Below are 14861 nucleotides of genomic sequence, written 5' to 3'. Positions count from 1 at the left end.
CTTACTTATTTCCATTTATTCATGTGCCTGAAATCTAAACAGTTGGTTTCACTAACATGTTATGGACTATTTAGTCATTTCATGTGTCTGCCACATTCCTCATCTCTGTCCACTGAGAGTTACGTCTCCAGACCGGTGGTTGCAATAGGGCTGCGCAGACCCCGATGAACAGTAATGAATATGAACATGAATACCACCATTACCTTACTAGTGCCTTGAAGTACCCTGTGCTCATTCAGCACCGCTGTCAGCTTGTGAAAGAGCAGCCCTGTTTTCACAGTTGCTTCCATTTGGAATAATGTCATGCACTATAAATGGCCCTGATACAGATTGTCATCATTTGTTCCCCTCGAGTAGACTGAGACACCAAGCTGTGCTCAGAGGTTTCCCTTTGAAATGGAGGAGAAGAGGAAACTTTCCTCCATATGCCTTTGCCACCTTGCCTTCAGTCATTTCCCATGTGACTGCTATGAGGGAACTGCAGGAGAGCTGGACTTATTGCATGRTTTATGCTGGAACTGCTGAACAGAGACACTTCAGTACCTCTTGAAAACCTTTTCATTTTAGGTCCTAGAGAGCAATCGCCCGGAGCCCTTGTTTGGAATCAGCATGGGCAGTCTAATCACTGGAATAGCAGCTGGAGCTACTTCCTACAAGATGCAGATGGCCAACAGGTGCAGCAGCCCTGCGACTTCTCAGAGCCCTCACACACTGGCTCAGCACTGCAAAATGCCACAGAGTGGCAATACTTTACTTCTGACCTGCCTTAAGAGGAGCTAATAGGGCAGTAACATTACTTCTTTATTTCAGACATTTTCCTTGCCTTAAATTTAAACTGCCATGTTGTGCATTGCTTTTTTTGAGGGTGCTTTGAAAGTATTTGTTCTAATTTGTCCTCATCAAACTGAAGCATAGTTTCTACTAGGATTTATCATTTTGAGTGGCTACCAGTACTGTACAGCTACTACTGAACCGCTGTGGGTTTCCCCACRGCTATCAGCTGTTTGTAACTGTGGTGTTTGGACACATCCTGCACTTTCTTCCCCTGTCCTCTGACCCTTTCCTTCCCTGTTTCTCTTTCAGAGGGCAGAACCAGCCCGTTCTGAATGTGGTGAACGGACGGGCTGTCATCACTGCTCAGAACCACGGTTATGCCRTTGACAGCTCTACCCTCCCGCCTGGCTGGAAACCTCTTTTTGTGAATGCCAGTGATCAAACAAATGAGGTGAGCATGCTTTCTAGATACCTGCGCATCACAGCCTCTAGAGAGTGAAGACTGTCTCCCCTTTATTTCATCCTCTGGAAGCTTGCTGTAGGGTTACAGCTAGTCATCAGGACTAAACTTGATGATCTGATTRTCTGCTTTACTTGGGGACTTGCCTTACAGCCCCAAAAGGGGTGAACCATTGCCAGTATTCTTCATACTAGCCCAAAGTATCAGATCATGACAATGACCTCATGATTTCCCTTGAGGAGCTGCCTTATTAACTTCTGTGATTTCCCTGCTGTTAGTGGTGCTCACTCAGTTATCATTGTCTTTAGGGTTTGTGCCACAGGGGCACTAACCTATGCCACTGTCTTGTGTTGGATTCTTTGTTGCCCAGCATAGAAAAGGAAAATTATTACAGTCTGATTTGGTCTGTTATCATAGGTAGAATTCCAGGAACTAAAGGTCAGGAATTAAATTTCCTCCTATGATCAATAGAAAGGGGTAGTTGCCTCTTGAGAACAACTTAGAAGATCTAAGGTAGAAGCTTCTTGTCAAGTGTCCTCCGTTAAAAAAACAACAAAACCAAAACAGACAACCCCCCACCCCCCAAAAAAAAGGCAGTCTTGGCCTCTGGAGGTTCACAACTGAACAAGGAAAAGCATAGGAAGGAAACAGTATCCCATAGCTCAGATTTGACAAGGTCAGGTAGTCAGAYGCATCTCAGGCTTTGTAATTGCCCATTTTAAGTCTTGACCATTAGGCCCAGCTGCTGTGCAAGTCTGTGAGGTYGTCTTATTTATCAGAACACCACTGGAAAGAAGATGCTTTCAAAGCTAATTTCCCCAAYGGGAGTATGCCTCTGTATTATTTTGTATAAGTGCCCCGCATCGAGTCTTTAGGTTGAACAGTGCTGTTCTGGCATATCCTGGCTATGCTTTGCAGGAACAGTAACTTCCAGCTGATTTTAGAGTAAGTTTGTTGTTTGCCAGTTGGTGTTTTCATCTGTACAGACCTATGTAAACAGAGACAAATGTTACCAAACAAGATCTTAATACAAAAAATCTACAACTGTTTGGCTCAAATTTTGAAATGAGTTTTTTTCAGCTGTGTTGATGAACTGAATCATTGGAGGTAAGTATGATGGTGCTTCTGCGTAAATCGGGTGATGAGGTTAGACCTGAGTCCTCTGGTTCTAGAAGCATGATATTCTCTCCTGTGAGCTAAAGGACCATATCTGAACCCAAAAGCAGCATCAGTCTCCTAAACCTYCGCAGATTTGTCTGTATGCTGGAGAGGGACAAGGAGCAATGTTGGTTTAGCATGGGATGTACAGACAGGAACAAGGTTGGATGGGCTGTCATGTGCAGTCTGTTGCATTCATCTACCTGGAAAAGAAAAAGCATTTCTGGTGTCTGACTGGACCAATCGCAGCTGGATAGGGCCAACACAAGTTTCCAAATCCTCACAAGAAATGGAGTGAATATTTTTAAAAGGTGTTTGTAAGTAACTAGAAATAACTTGAACATTCAGGGAAAATGTGACAGGCTGATGACATTCTTCTCTCAGAGGGCAGTAACTCATAACATAATGGATCAGCCATGGTGAGGAACTCATCTCTCATTCCTGTCCTGTTCCAACATCCCACCCTACAGCTCTGAGTGGCACTGTTGCTCTACAGCAGCTGCTGGKACTCTGTTGCCTCTTCTTACAGGGAAGCAAGTTGTATCAGAGAAGTGTTTTCCTGTATTCCATCTTGCGGGACTTCTCCACCTGCATCTGGAACCAGGGACCAGGGGCCATTGACAGTGGCAGGGTTGTCTCCATGTGGACCATGCTGCTTGATGCTGTCAGGCCACAGAAGTGAGAAGTCTGCTTCTCCTGACTCCAAGTGAAACTTCAAGCACCGTCTCACCTTAAGTCCTTCATAGCTATTTTTTGTCCAGAGCAGTGGCCCCACTTTGTCACAGGCCTGAAAATATGTGAGGGAAGAGATCGGTGAGGCTCTGTGTCAGCATTTAAAGTGAGTTATGTAAGGCTGAAGTAAAAAGCATGAGCAAATTCCATATCTCCTCTGATRGAACCAGCCAGATCAGGACAGTAAAACCAGTCATTCTGTAACAGCCTTCTTCAAGGTGATCTCTTCTTGTTGTGTATGTTTTTCTTCTCTGCCTGGTCCAGCGTTACCTCTGGAAGGAGATTAGCAAATCTACTCTGTTAAGCCCTTACAATTTAATAGCATTTGCTACTGTAATGGCAGCAATGCCTTCATTTTGCTCCTCAGCCACGCGCAGTCCGGTGCGTTGCACAGGCCCACACTTGGAGTGTTAGCAAAAGGGCAAGAGGCTCTTTGACTTATCAGATAAGTTGTTTAAGGACTGGGAATGAAATGAATTTCAACTTGGTAGCCCCTAAATGAATCACAGTCCCTTGGCCTTCAGTACATACAGGGGTAAGTTCTCGCTTTCTGTTCTCTTGCCCATTAGCAAGGAGGTGTCTAAGACAATTGTTTTTATTTCCGCAGGGAATTATGCATGAGACCAAACCAATTTTCACAGCGCAGTTCTACCCAGAGGCAAATCCAGGGCCAACAGACACAGAGGTACTGTACAGGAATTGATCTGGGTTTGCTTTGAGACAGCTTGGAGACTATAGATATGTATTAGCTAAGGTGAAGTCTTTATGTGGTGATGGTCCTAAATCTTGTTTTTAGAAAAGTCAGGATCCTAAAAGAGGGCCTAGGCATGCATGGGCTCGTGCCTGCTTAGCTTGATCCACAGCTAATTATAAGCAGCAGCAAGGCGTCTATTGACTTCTGTGTGCTCTGGATCAATGATTCCATTCATATGACTTGTATGCTTTGAGTCCTGGTGGGATTATTTGTGTGTTGGAAGTTAGTGAAGTGTTTAAGCCTTTGCAGGATCAGGCTCAAATCTCTTGTACCTGGGGTGGTTGCAAAAGGAAAAAGAATCTGTCTTATAGAAAAAAATACTAGCCAGATGCTTTGTAATAAAATCATTGACTTTCTAATACATTTTAGTTCCAGTTTCAAATTTAATAATTACTGTAGAGTTATGTAAATAGATTCACACTTCCTCACTCTTGTTCTCCTAAGTGAAATGAAATTTTAATCCCCCATCTGTGACTTTGCACAAATTCTATAGCAACTGGTTGTGCAGTCACAGAGTATGACTAAGCAGCAGCAGGGGATGTGGAAGGCAGGGAAGGCATGTCTGAACATAAATACGCTATTTAGCATTTCTTGAGAAAGCAAGCTTGAAGAATACTTAGAAGTGATTTATTTTAATCTTAATTTGATATTGTTGATTAAACCTACAAGTGAATCTCTAGATATCAAGAAGTTTCCTACCAGTCTGATTGACTTGTGGTTTCAAGTTTTTTTTTTTTGTTTTTGTTTTTGTTTTTAATTCACCCTTAGCTATGAATTTTCCAAGCCATTGTGCACTTCCCCTGCTTGGATGGGTTTGGTAAACATCCTGCCTATCCTGCTAGGCTTGCAGGACTCATCCGTCCTCCTTGCCATAGGTGATTCCCTGCAATCAGCCTCAGGAGCTGTGTGGATGGAAGCTCTGCAAGCTCAGAGTCGGGTGCAGCTGGAGCCTCCCCGGGCTGCTTGTGGCTGCCTGCACRCCAGCGAGGGTCGCGCTGCCTCCTGGGCCTGGCACTTGGCTGGCTGTGAGGSAGGCAGGGTGGGCAGGAGGCACATGGAAGCTGGATAAAAGTTTTCTCCCATCTGCTCTGGAGCCTCCTCTGGAGGGCAATACTGATTTAGCGCCACTGACATATAGATACGCCTATTCAGATCCCAGCTCAGKAGCAGGCTTCGTTCCACGTAGTTCCCTTGATCTAGTTAAGTGTATGGGCTTCTGATTTTTAACTTTTAATGCACAGTCATTTATTACACTGTCAGCTATGTACAAGCAGAGCACACAGACATGATTTATATGTGTTTTCTCCCTGATATGACCTCACTTTCTTGAATGCAGCTTTGTCAGATATGTCAGAAGTCATTAAATAGATTTCAGATATGGTCCCCCTACCTCCTAAAGGTAGCAGAGCAGAGCTGATGACTTTAGCTCATGAATGGCCTGTTTTTTTCCTTTTTGCTTGGTATTTATTTAGTTCCACTTTGGGTATTAAATACATGTGTTTGTTTTTCCTAGTTCCTCTTTGATTCATTTATGTCACTGGTTAAGAAAGAGAAAGGCACTACCATTGCCTCGGTCCTGCCCAAGGCTGGAGCAACAGCTTCCAGAGTAGAGGTCAGTGTACAGATACTCGTTATTCCTGCCTGTCAGTTAGGCTAGAAGCTGTTAAATCCTACTGAGCACAGGATGCAAAATACATAGCATAAAAAACTGACTGGGGATGCCAAAGACAGGCCTTCCATACAAAAGCTGTTAGATCTTTCTGCCTGTCTCATAGTCATCAGGTCTCTCTTGTTGTGTTATTTACTTCCTTTTCTTTGAGGAGGTTTTAAGATCTGACATTTCGTATATTTTACTTTGTAGTTCTCCCAAGAAAGGAGCTCTCCTAACAGTATATGAGGTGTCCTGGGWTAATCTGGCTATGAGAGTTTGCCAGCAGCTTAATGCTGATGCTCTGTTGCTTAGCAAATAAGTCTGGAATTCCTAGTATGAGATGAATTTCTTACAGTTTTGCTATCTTAGAAAGCAGCTGGACTTCATGGGCAGCCAGACTGAGGCACGGTTGTCTATAAGCACATGATACAATTAAAACATTTATTGTATGCCTTATGCATAAGTCATGTGTTTCTCTAACCAGATAGGCAGGGGAGAGCTTAGGTAGAAATATTCTTGGAAGTAGAATCACAGCATTTTGGAAGGTGACTTTTCTTCCCTTTTAGAACTTGTGTTTTGTAATTTGAAGCTGTTCTGTGCTGTGCAGTCTGTTCATTCCCACCGCTGTGGGAACCATGCTGACTGTTTCATACCATTTCGCACGTCTAGGTCTCCAAAGTTCTCCTTCTAGGATCTGGGGGTCTGTCGATTGGTCAGGCAGGGGAATTTGATTACTCTGGATCCCAGGCTGTGAAAGCCATGAAGGTGAGAGAATACTCTGAAAATGTTAATCTAATTTAATCTACTTTCCCTTCTCTTAGCTAACTATGATCATCCAGCTGTCACTGAGGCAGGGAAGCTGGTGAGAATTAATGACTGTAGGTAAATCTAACTATTTTCTTCTCTTTGTGAATTTGTTGGTTGAGTGATCTGAGTTAACTACTCAGAATTATCTACCAGAGAGAAATTTCCTTGAGTTTGCATTGCAATCTTTAAGCAGTTTGTTATTTGTGGTGTGTGACTRGTCACTCTAGGCTTGTCATATTGTCCTGTGCTCTGGTCGAATGAATGTAGATGAAGAGGAATACAGCCAGCAACATCTGAGCTGAAATTACTGAAACTTTTGTGGTATGCAGACATACTGCAAGGCTGAATACTGAAAAAGGCTGAACTCTTGACTGCTATCAAGACTGATATGCACAAGATTTTGAGCCCCTTATCAAGGCAATTTTTGTAAATGATATATATTTTTTATTTTAAATGGGATAAAATTTTAAAGTTTATATATTCCAAGCTTTGTTCCCAGAATAAATTCATAATCTTAAAAGGAACGAATGAAAAATCATTCTTTGGGATGAATTTTGTCCAGCAAACTTATTACCTAGTTTCTGTTGTTCCTTTTCTGAAGATTGTAGGGATGTATGTTTACTGGGATGAACAAAAATGCACGTGTACTCCTGTATGTGCCTGAGAAATGCATGCTTTTGAGGAGGTCCTTGTGCATGTTTTGCTTGTGGCCTCCTGCATAGTTAACATGCGTGGTGGGTTTCTGCATGCCATTCCTAAGTGAATGCATAGTTCAGTTGGGTCCTTGCATTGAAAGGCTCAGCTCCAGCTCTGGCTGTTTCATGCTGCARAAGTGCAAAGCCTCTAGAAAGGGTGCTAGGAGAAAAGCTCACGCTAGGAGAAGGGGCAGCAGAAGGACGTCAGTATGCCTGCAATGGGGTTACCGCTGGTTATGTAACAGTGGCATGGTGAGATGTGATTCTTGTCCAACCTCATGTGAAGGAGGAGAGCTTGCAGAGCTCTGACAGATCCAGAACAAATGTAGCAGCTGCCTTCAGACAAGGTGAAGATTGTGAGAAGGTCCCAGGCCAGTCTGACTTAAGTCAGGCCCACTCCGTTCCTGTGCTGACCCTAGAGTTAGCAAGGGGAAAAGTCAATAAGAGTAATCTTAAAATTGATCTGGGGTAGGTCAGGGTTGAATCCCAATCTTACGACACATCTGGTATTGCATATGCTTTGTTTGTGTCCTGTATTGATACTGCTAGCTACTAGTTTGAAGTGGCCACATCATGAAGAAGACAAGAACAAATTAGGAGTGGATGGTGCCAGAGTTGGTGAGCACAAATAAGAAAGTTGGAAAGAAGGCCGCTCTCTTGCCTTCATTTTCTCTTTCGTCCTTCAAACTCAGCTCCAGTTTCTGGAAGAGAAAGTTTTTTATGATAAATCTCCCTAACTTGACCTTCTGCAGTGCTCTTTCCCTTCCTGTGGCCCCCAGCCAGCTGCTCTGATCTGCAGGCTCATCAGCCATTCCAGCGGCAGCACTTGCTCTTCCTGACCTTGCCTCTGGCAGTGTGATTTACAGCTGTGTGCAGGAGAGGAGGCAGGTGGCCAGTGGCTGCCAAGGGAAAGCTGCAGAGTATGGATGGGAGACAACAGGGACAGGTAATAGGAGACAAAAGCGATTTCTTTCCCCTTAGACTTTCTGCTTTTTTTCTTCTTTTAAATAATCGATATTGATTCTTACTGCTGGGCATTCTGCTTCACTCTGCTGCTTTCTGCTCTTCTTCCTAGTCTGTTAGACCCCAGTGCATTTTAAGACAAGTGCTGTTGTTTGCATTTAGTCCTATACAGTTGAGTGTGTCTCTTTTTAAGAGTAAAACCCTTGTGGAGCTGGGCCTCCCCCCCGGTCAGTGGATTTGTATTTGCAAGAATGTTCATGAGAGGCAGGAACATCCCATGAAGAGCAGGGCCTGGGAGCATCTGTGGATAATAGCAACTGGCTCATGGTCATCTGAAAAACCTTCTTGWTTACTTGCTTTGGGGATTCTCCCAACTGTTCTGAATACAGGTGGGTATTATACAAAAAGAGGAGCCCTCCTGGAGTGTTATTAATTCACTGTTTTAATTAAGTTGTGACAAAGATCTCCAACCAAGATGGAGGATCATTGCACAGAGTGCTGTGAGCTTATTAAAAAAAAAAAAAAGAAAAAAAGAAAAAAAGGCAGAAGTTGAAGGAAAGGGTTGCACGGGCAAACAAGTGGATTAAAATCCAGCATCCCAAACAAATGGGCCTGAGGATGTGGTATCAGTAAAACGTGTCTCTCTTAGCACAGTGGGCATTAATTCTGCTCATTAATTATCTTCCTCATCACTGCCAGCTGGTCCTTAAGACACCTTGCCCCAGATAAGTAGGAAATCAAGGGCTGAGATGTGTGGCTGCTCCAGCTCATTGGAAAGTGATGTTTCTTCCCCCTCCCCTTTCATTGCAACAAAAATATAACCATGAATTTCTAAGTACATTTATCAGAGAAGGATGTTTTGGTCAGAAAACTATCCTTCTCCCTCTGCACTGCCATGAAAATTACCCAGTTTGATTTTTCTCTAAAACCCCAATATTTTCCATAACAGTTTAATCTCTTCTTTTCCTGCCCTGCTCCACACATGTCCAAGGAAAGCATACTGTTTTGTTCAGTGAAAAAATCCAACTTGCYATGAGAAAAAGTGTCAGAAATTTATAGCCAGTCCTTAAAGTGGTTTTTTAAGTTGTCAAAGGAAAGTGAAGAAATGTTATTCAGTGTCTGAACTTAGTAGGCAGAGAGAACATTGTGTAAGAATCCCACTGCTCCAGCTGAGCTATATATTTGTTCCCACAAATAATTGGTTAAATAATCACAAATTTGAACCAAACACAGAAAAATCCTGTGGTGTTTTCGTATTGTTTGTGAACTGAGGGGAAAATAGCAGGTTCTGTATGGGTCCCAGTAATGCTTCCATAGCATTTGCTTGGGGAATGGCTGACTTCAGCCTCCAACCCTCTTTCTATTTGTTTTTTATTCTTTTTTTTACCAGTTCTGATCACAGTTCCTATTTGTTCTGAAAGTTTCCATTCTTGTTTCTTATCCTCCTCTCTTTCCATATAGTAAATCTTTTTCTTAAAATGTATTTTGCATCTATAGTTAGGATTGTTTGCAAAGGATTTGTTTCTTTGTAGAAGCATATTGTCTTATAAGTTGATGGAGATGAGAATGAGTTCCCATAAAAATCAGGCCACAATCTTTTTACTTCCTGATACACCTTTTCACAAAGCAGTAATGCACTGTTCTTTATCTGTCTGTGGTTGATATGTATTTTTAAGCTTGGCCACATTCTAGTCTCATGACTATTAGCCAGACTTGGTTAGCTTCCTCATTACCCGCTAATACTTCAAGAGAGAGTTGATAATCTCAGCTCTGCCCTAAACTTTTGCCTTATTGTGAAAATTGGAGTGAAATTCTGCCTGTAGCTGGGAGGGTGGCAAAACTCACTGGTATAGCAGGAGACAGATTATAAACTTTAGTTTCTCTTTATCTCAATTTCTTATCTGTGACAGAAGAAAAAATAGTGTGTTTATTTGGTGAACCTTTGCCTTGCACATAGAGGCAGACTCCGTCTTTTATTACATACAGTATCAAATAAAAGGGTTTGGGAGAAGGTTTTTCGCAGTTACATGTTCTGAAGTAACACTTAAAGACCTTCTTCAAGTCTTTTCGAGTCTACAAAAAGAGACCTCAGACCAGTATAGAGTTTTATTGCTGCTATCTTCTGTATAAATGGAGGTGATAACACCAGGAAAATTAAAGTCTCTTTCTGGAAAATCTAAAAATGTATTCTTGTACTTTTACTACTGGGTACAAAAATTTGAGAGCTATTCAGATACCTATGATCAAAGAGCTATTGCTTGGCAAGAAAAGACATGGTTTTTGATTAAAATTACTTTGTTTTGTCATTTTTGGTCTGACTTCCAACAGAAATACAACATACGTGATTATGCTGGTGTGTCTTCCAGTCTCCCCCATGTAACTTCTGAACATATTAAACAATTTCAAACAAATTCTTGAATTGGGAGGGAATCTCCATTCCCTCAAGTTTCACAGAAGTAGAGGACAAAAGGAAAGAATCAGTGTCACGTCAGTCTGTTACAAGATACCAGGAGTCCGTTATGGGAGGAAGCCATAAGGAACCAGGCTTTCTAAATTCTTCTCTTAGTGGCATTGCTTGTTGAAGGCCATCTCCTTGCTGCTGATAATGCTGTTAGCTCTTTTTCCACATATACATAAATTTAATGCAGACTTTCATTTTTCAGGAAGAAAATGTGAAAATCATTCTCATGAATCCCAATATCGCTTCAGTGCAGACCAATGAGACTGGCTTAAAGCAAGCTGATGCTGTCTATTTCCTCCCCATCACTCCACACTTTGTTACAGAGGTCATCAAGGCTGAGCGGCCTGATGGATTAATTCTGGGCATGGGTGGCCAGACAGCTCTCAACTGCGGTGGGTACAGTATAGGCGCCTCTGCTCTCCTTGCAGCTGAACTCATTGCTCTCGCTACATGTTCAGCTGACTTCTTTTCTACAGAAATGTAAGACCCATGTACCTGATACATTGTCCAGGTTACCACAGGGAATGGGCAGAGATGCTGACTGTGGGTCAATGAGTAATTGTTAAGCTGTGAACATTATATCTAATGGCTATTTTAGATACTTAAAAAGTAATTTGGGTATTCTGCTTTGCAGCTGAAGTCTGTTATCATAGTTGGATTGGGGATATTCTAACTATAAACACTGATCTGATGAGTGAGCACCTTGAGGCAGACACCAAAATGAAAAATTAGTTGCATTTAACTCCTTGCAACAGTATCCAATAATGCTGATCTGTTTTGGATTGCGGATGATGGCCAWACAGTAACTTCACCTCAATTTTAGGCCAGAAGCTTTCACTTTATGGCTCTGAGTTTTAATACTGACAAAGAATAGTAAAATTATGTGTTGATGAGGCCAGATAAGCAGTCAGCTAGTCAGATATCTTCTGGATACTTTCTTCTTCATCCACCGTCAGTCCTCAAAACTCTGGCTTGGCTTGTGCTGCAGGAGTGGAACTCTTCAAGCAAGGAGTGCTGCAGGAGTACGGTGTGAAGGTCCTAGGTACATCAGTTGAATCCATCATGGCTACAGAGGATAGACAGCTCTTTTCCAACAAACTGACTGAGCTGAATGAAAAGATTGCTCCTAGCTTTGCAGTGGAATCGGTAAATCAGACAATTTTGAAGATGTGGTTACTGTTGCCTGTTTGAGTTATTAAAAAAAAAAATAGTTTTGTTTGGTGAATGCTTAATACAGCTGTGGACACTGTAGCTTGTACACTTTCATCAGCACTCCACAGTGATTGATGTTGGTTCACAGTGATTTAGAATGGGTGAGAACAAAATTAAGCACTTGGAAAGTATAAGCTAATTTAACCATTGACAAGAAAAGTAAATTAGGTTGGGATCATATCTGTGCTGCAGTACAAAAATATATACCATTTCAGTGGCTACTTTTTATTTATTTTTTTATCTTGCGCAAGCCGTATAGCCTTAGGATTTCAGGTCCTCAAAATCAGCACTACTGAAATCCCTCCTGAAGATGAAAGAGTGAAAAAGTAATTGGTTTAGTGGGACGGCCTGTTTGAGTTTGGAGGAAGCTCTTAAACAGAGATGTCTGTTGGAGGGGTTATTTGATACTATAGTCTGGGAAGACAGACCAGGTAAGGACATTTCCTTGGGAAGTCAGCAGGGAAGTCGACACGTAACTTAAGGACAAAAGTCACTTCTTGGAGTCCATGTTCCCATTTTCTGCTGCTTCGCAGAACAAAGCAATGTTACAAAGCTGAGTTAATTCTTTTTCTTTTGTCTTCAGACAGTGTAGTGTCTTACCGATGAGATTTCCAGTTAAATGAGCAAATGTAGTTGAAGACTATTCAGCTTAGTTGTTATCATTGCCTCTGAAACGTATTCCACTCTGCTTTAAGGTTGAAGATGCTTTGAAGGCAGCTGAAAAGATCAGCTACCCTGTCATGATACGTTCTGCTTATGCCCTTGGTGGTCTGGGATCAGGCATATGTCATGATAAGGAGAGTCTGCTGGATCTTGGTATCAAGGTATGCCTGCAATTGCAAACCCTAGGAATGGAGTCAGGACCTCTGATTTTTAGATATTCTTCTAATAGTTACAAACAGTGGAGGTTGTACATACCCTATGTTTGTCCCTAAAATGTTACCATGATAGCTTCTAATGTCCTCTTTTCCTAATTCCTGCTACTAACTTGGGTAATGCAAATGATTATATGACACATCAGTTAAATTCACCAGAAATTAATCATAATTTGAGCAAACRTTTCAATAATCTTGATCAAAAAAGAAACATAATAGACTCCTTCCACCTGCCTTCGGGAGTGAATGGCACGTGAAAGATGTTGAGGGAGTTGAAACCTCTGAAGAGCTCAGTGCTAACATAGGATCAGGGACAGAAGAGCTAGGAGGCTTGGGCCTCTGCTGTGTTTCCATCTAAATGTGGTGTTTTTGCTGGGTCGAAAGCTCATGTAGAAATTTAACAGGACAACACTTCAATATTTGACATTGGCCAGCTGTCTCTGGCTAAGAAGTGACAGTTGTCTTTTTGTAGGAAATCTGGGATTGTTTTCTTTAAATTTGCTGTGAAAAGTAAACAGGTAATTGCAGGGGGGAAGCCTTTTTTCTGGCAAAAATGCTGAATTTTAAGAAAAAATATCAAATTGTCTTTAAAAACCTTGGTTTTCTGTTTTTCCTGATTTGCTGAGGTTCTTAATCCTTCATGAATCTCTAGAAAGAAACACTGCTGATGCCAGCAAGAAGAGCTCTATGTGAAAATTACTTTTTTATATTCCCCTACACTGCTGTCATGCTAACAAATTTTGGGCCCAGTGTGCAGAGTGCTGAACAAATACCTGCTCGGGCAGTGTCTGTCCCAGGGAGTCTCAGGGACAAGACAGACAGGAACAGGAGAGAGATGGGYGCAGTAACCCCATGTTATGGATTGACGGCTGAGGTTGGGACCACTGCTTGCTCAAGCTTACACATGGTCTTTATTCAGAAAAAGCAGAAACTTACTCAGAGACCTCTGAGTACAGCTGTCTGAAAGGTTTCTGTCAAAACATTTTTCAGTAGGAAATCCTGTTTTTGATCAGCGTTTCTTTTTGTTAACGAAAATGTTTTTGAATGTCTCCATTTCTCTCTGAAAATATGTAAAACAACAACTCTTTATAAACATCTTATTTTCTGTAAAATTTTAGGGGTGGTGCAATTCATATTTTTAGTAAAATGTTCATATTTCTTAAACCTCCCTTTTTTTCTACCAAAAGTCTGATTCTGTTTTACTATTTAAGTAAAGATTTCTGTTTGTTTTTTTTTTTTTTTCAGAAATAATGCTAAAGGAACTTCAACATTTTGAATAAAGAACAATATTTCAAAATTTACAATGTAAAATAATTTGGGTATTTTTGGATTAGCTTGACTCTTGGCTCTCAATTCCACAGCTCAGCAGAACCTCCGTTCTTTCCTTTTCAATTAAGAAGGTGATTTGTGGTATTTCTATGAACCAGATTTTCAAACGCTGGACTTCAGGTGTGACTGACTTGGTATATAATTCAGATAACTGAACACCTGTAGGCATATCTTTTCATAGCACAGCCAATTTAAGTAATCTGGTCTTGAGGTGATGTCTCCTGAGTCAGCTAGTCTTGAGTAACAGGAGGCACTAGAGAGTACTGCAGGAGCAGCACAGATTGCGTTACAGGCACAGCTGGGTGTTCTCTTGTAGCACCTCCAATTCGGCGCCTGTTCAGCGAAACGGCCAACTGGGTGGGTGTGAAGTACCACTCCTCTAGCCTAGACTTTTTTGTGTGAGTTCAACAACTGAGCTAAGGGCAATGTTTGAGTTACAGCTTGAGCTAGCTGTGCAGAGGGGACAAGACTGAAGACTGATTCATGGGCAGCATTAAAAAAGAGAAGTTTTGTAAAGGATGGATTGATAATGTGCCCGTTACTTTCTAGGATTTTAAGTGAGGTGTGATTAATRTTTTATGTCTGCTAATATTAAGGCTATTTATTCACTTAGATAATACTCATTTACCAACAAACTATATTTTTCATTTTTGTCTCCTGTGCTGAGGAGTGCTTTCAAGAATAGTTTAAGAATAAATCATGAATCTTGCTTCTGGTTAGTATGCCAATGATAAGCAGCATTATTAGTGCTATTAATTAAGCAGTGTTTGCTAGCACCTCCCATTGCTTAGTCATTTAGCTTTCTGCAGAGTTGTCCACCAGAAGTTCATGGATCTACCCACATACACAACATCAAGCATGTGTCTGTTGCAGGATTGGAGTCTTAGATATTTTTATATTTCTATTCATTATCTATATGCCATTGCAAGCTCAAATGCCTTGCCGTTTTTTTTCTGCCATCTAATCACGTAAATATTTTCTGTGCCTTTC

The 14861-nt window shown here is 41.5% G+C and overlaps 1 protein-coding gene across 1 annotated transcript in view; it reads left to right on the top strand.

Moving 5' to 3' along the window:
* CPS1 (carbamoyl-phosphate synthase 1) overlaps positions 1-14861 on the top strand; it is a 97720-nt gene that overhangs the window by 25542 nt on the left and 57317 nt on the right. Inside the window, exons 9-16 of the mRNA XM_026088842.1 lie at positions 568-674; positions 1084-1225; positions 3732-3809; positions 5392-5490; positions 6199-6294; positions 10658-10847; positions 11444-11601; positions 12363-12491. Of these exons, the coding sequence (XP_025944627.1) occupies positions 568-674; positions 1084-1225; positions 3732-3809; positions 5392-5490; positions 6199-6294; positions 10658-10847; positions 11444-11601; positions 12363-12491 (999 nt within the window). The remainder of the gene's footprint in view (positions 1-567; positions 675-1083; positions 1226-3731; positions 3810-5391; positions 5491-6198; positions 6295-10657; positions 10848-11443; positions 11602-12362; positions 12492-14861) is intronic.

The sequence above is a fragment of the Apteryx rowi genome, unplaced genomic scaffold (genome assembly GCF_003343035.1).
Source record: "Apteryx rowi isolate R43461 unplaced genomic scaffold, aptRow1 scaffold_12, whole genome shotgun sequence".
NCBI classification, from domain to species: domain Eukaryota; kingdom Metazoa; phylum Chordata; class Aves; order Apterygiformes; family Apterygidae; genus Apteryx; species Apteryx rowi.
Note: the sequence above shows the minus strand (reverse complement) of the source record. Positions and strands in the feature narration are given on the sequence as shown.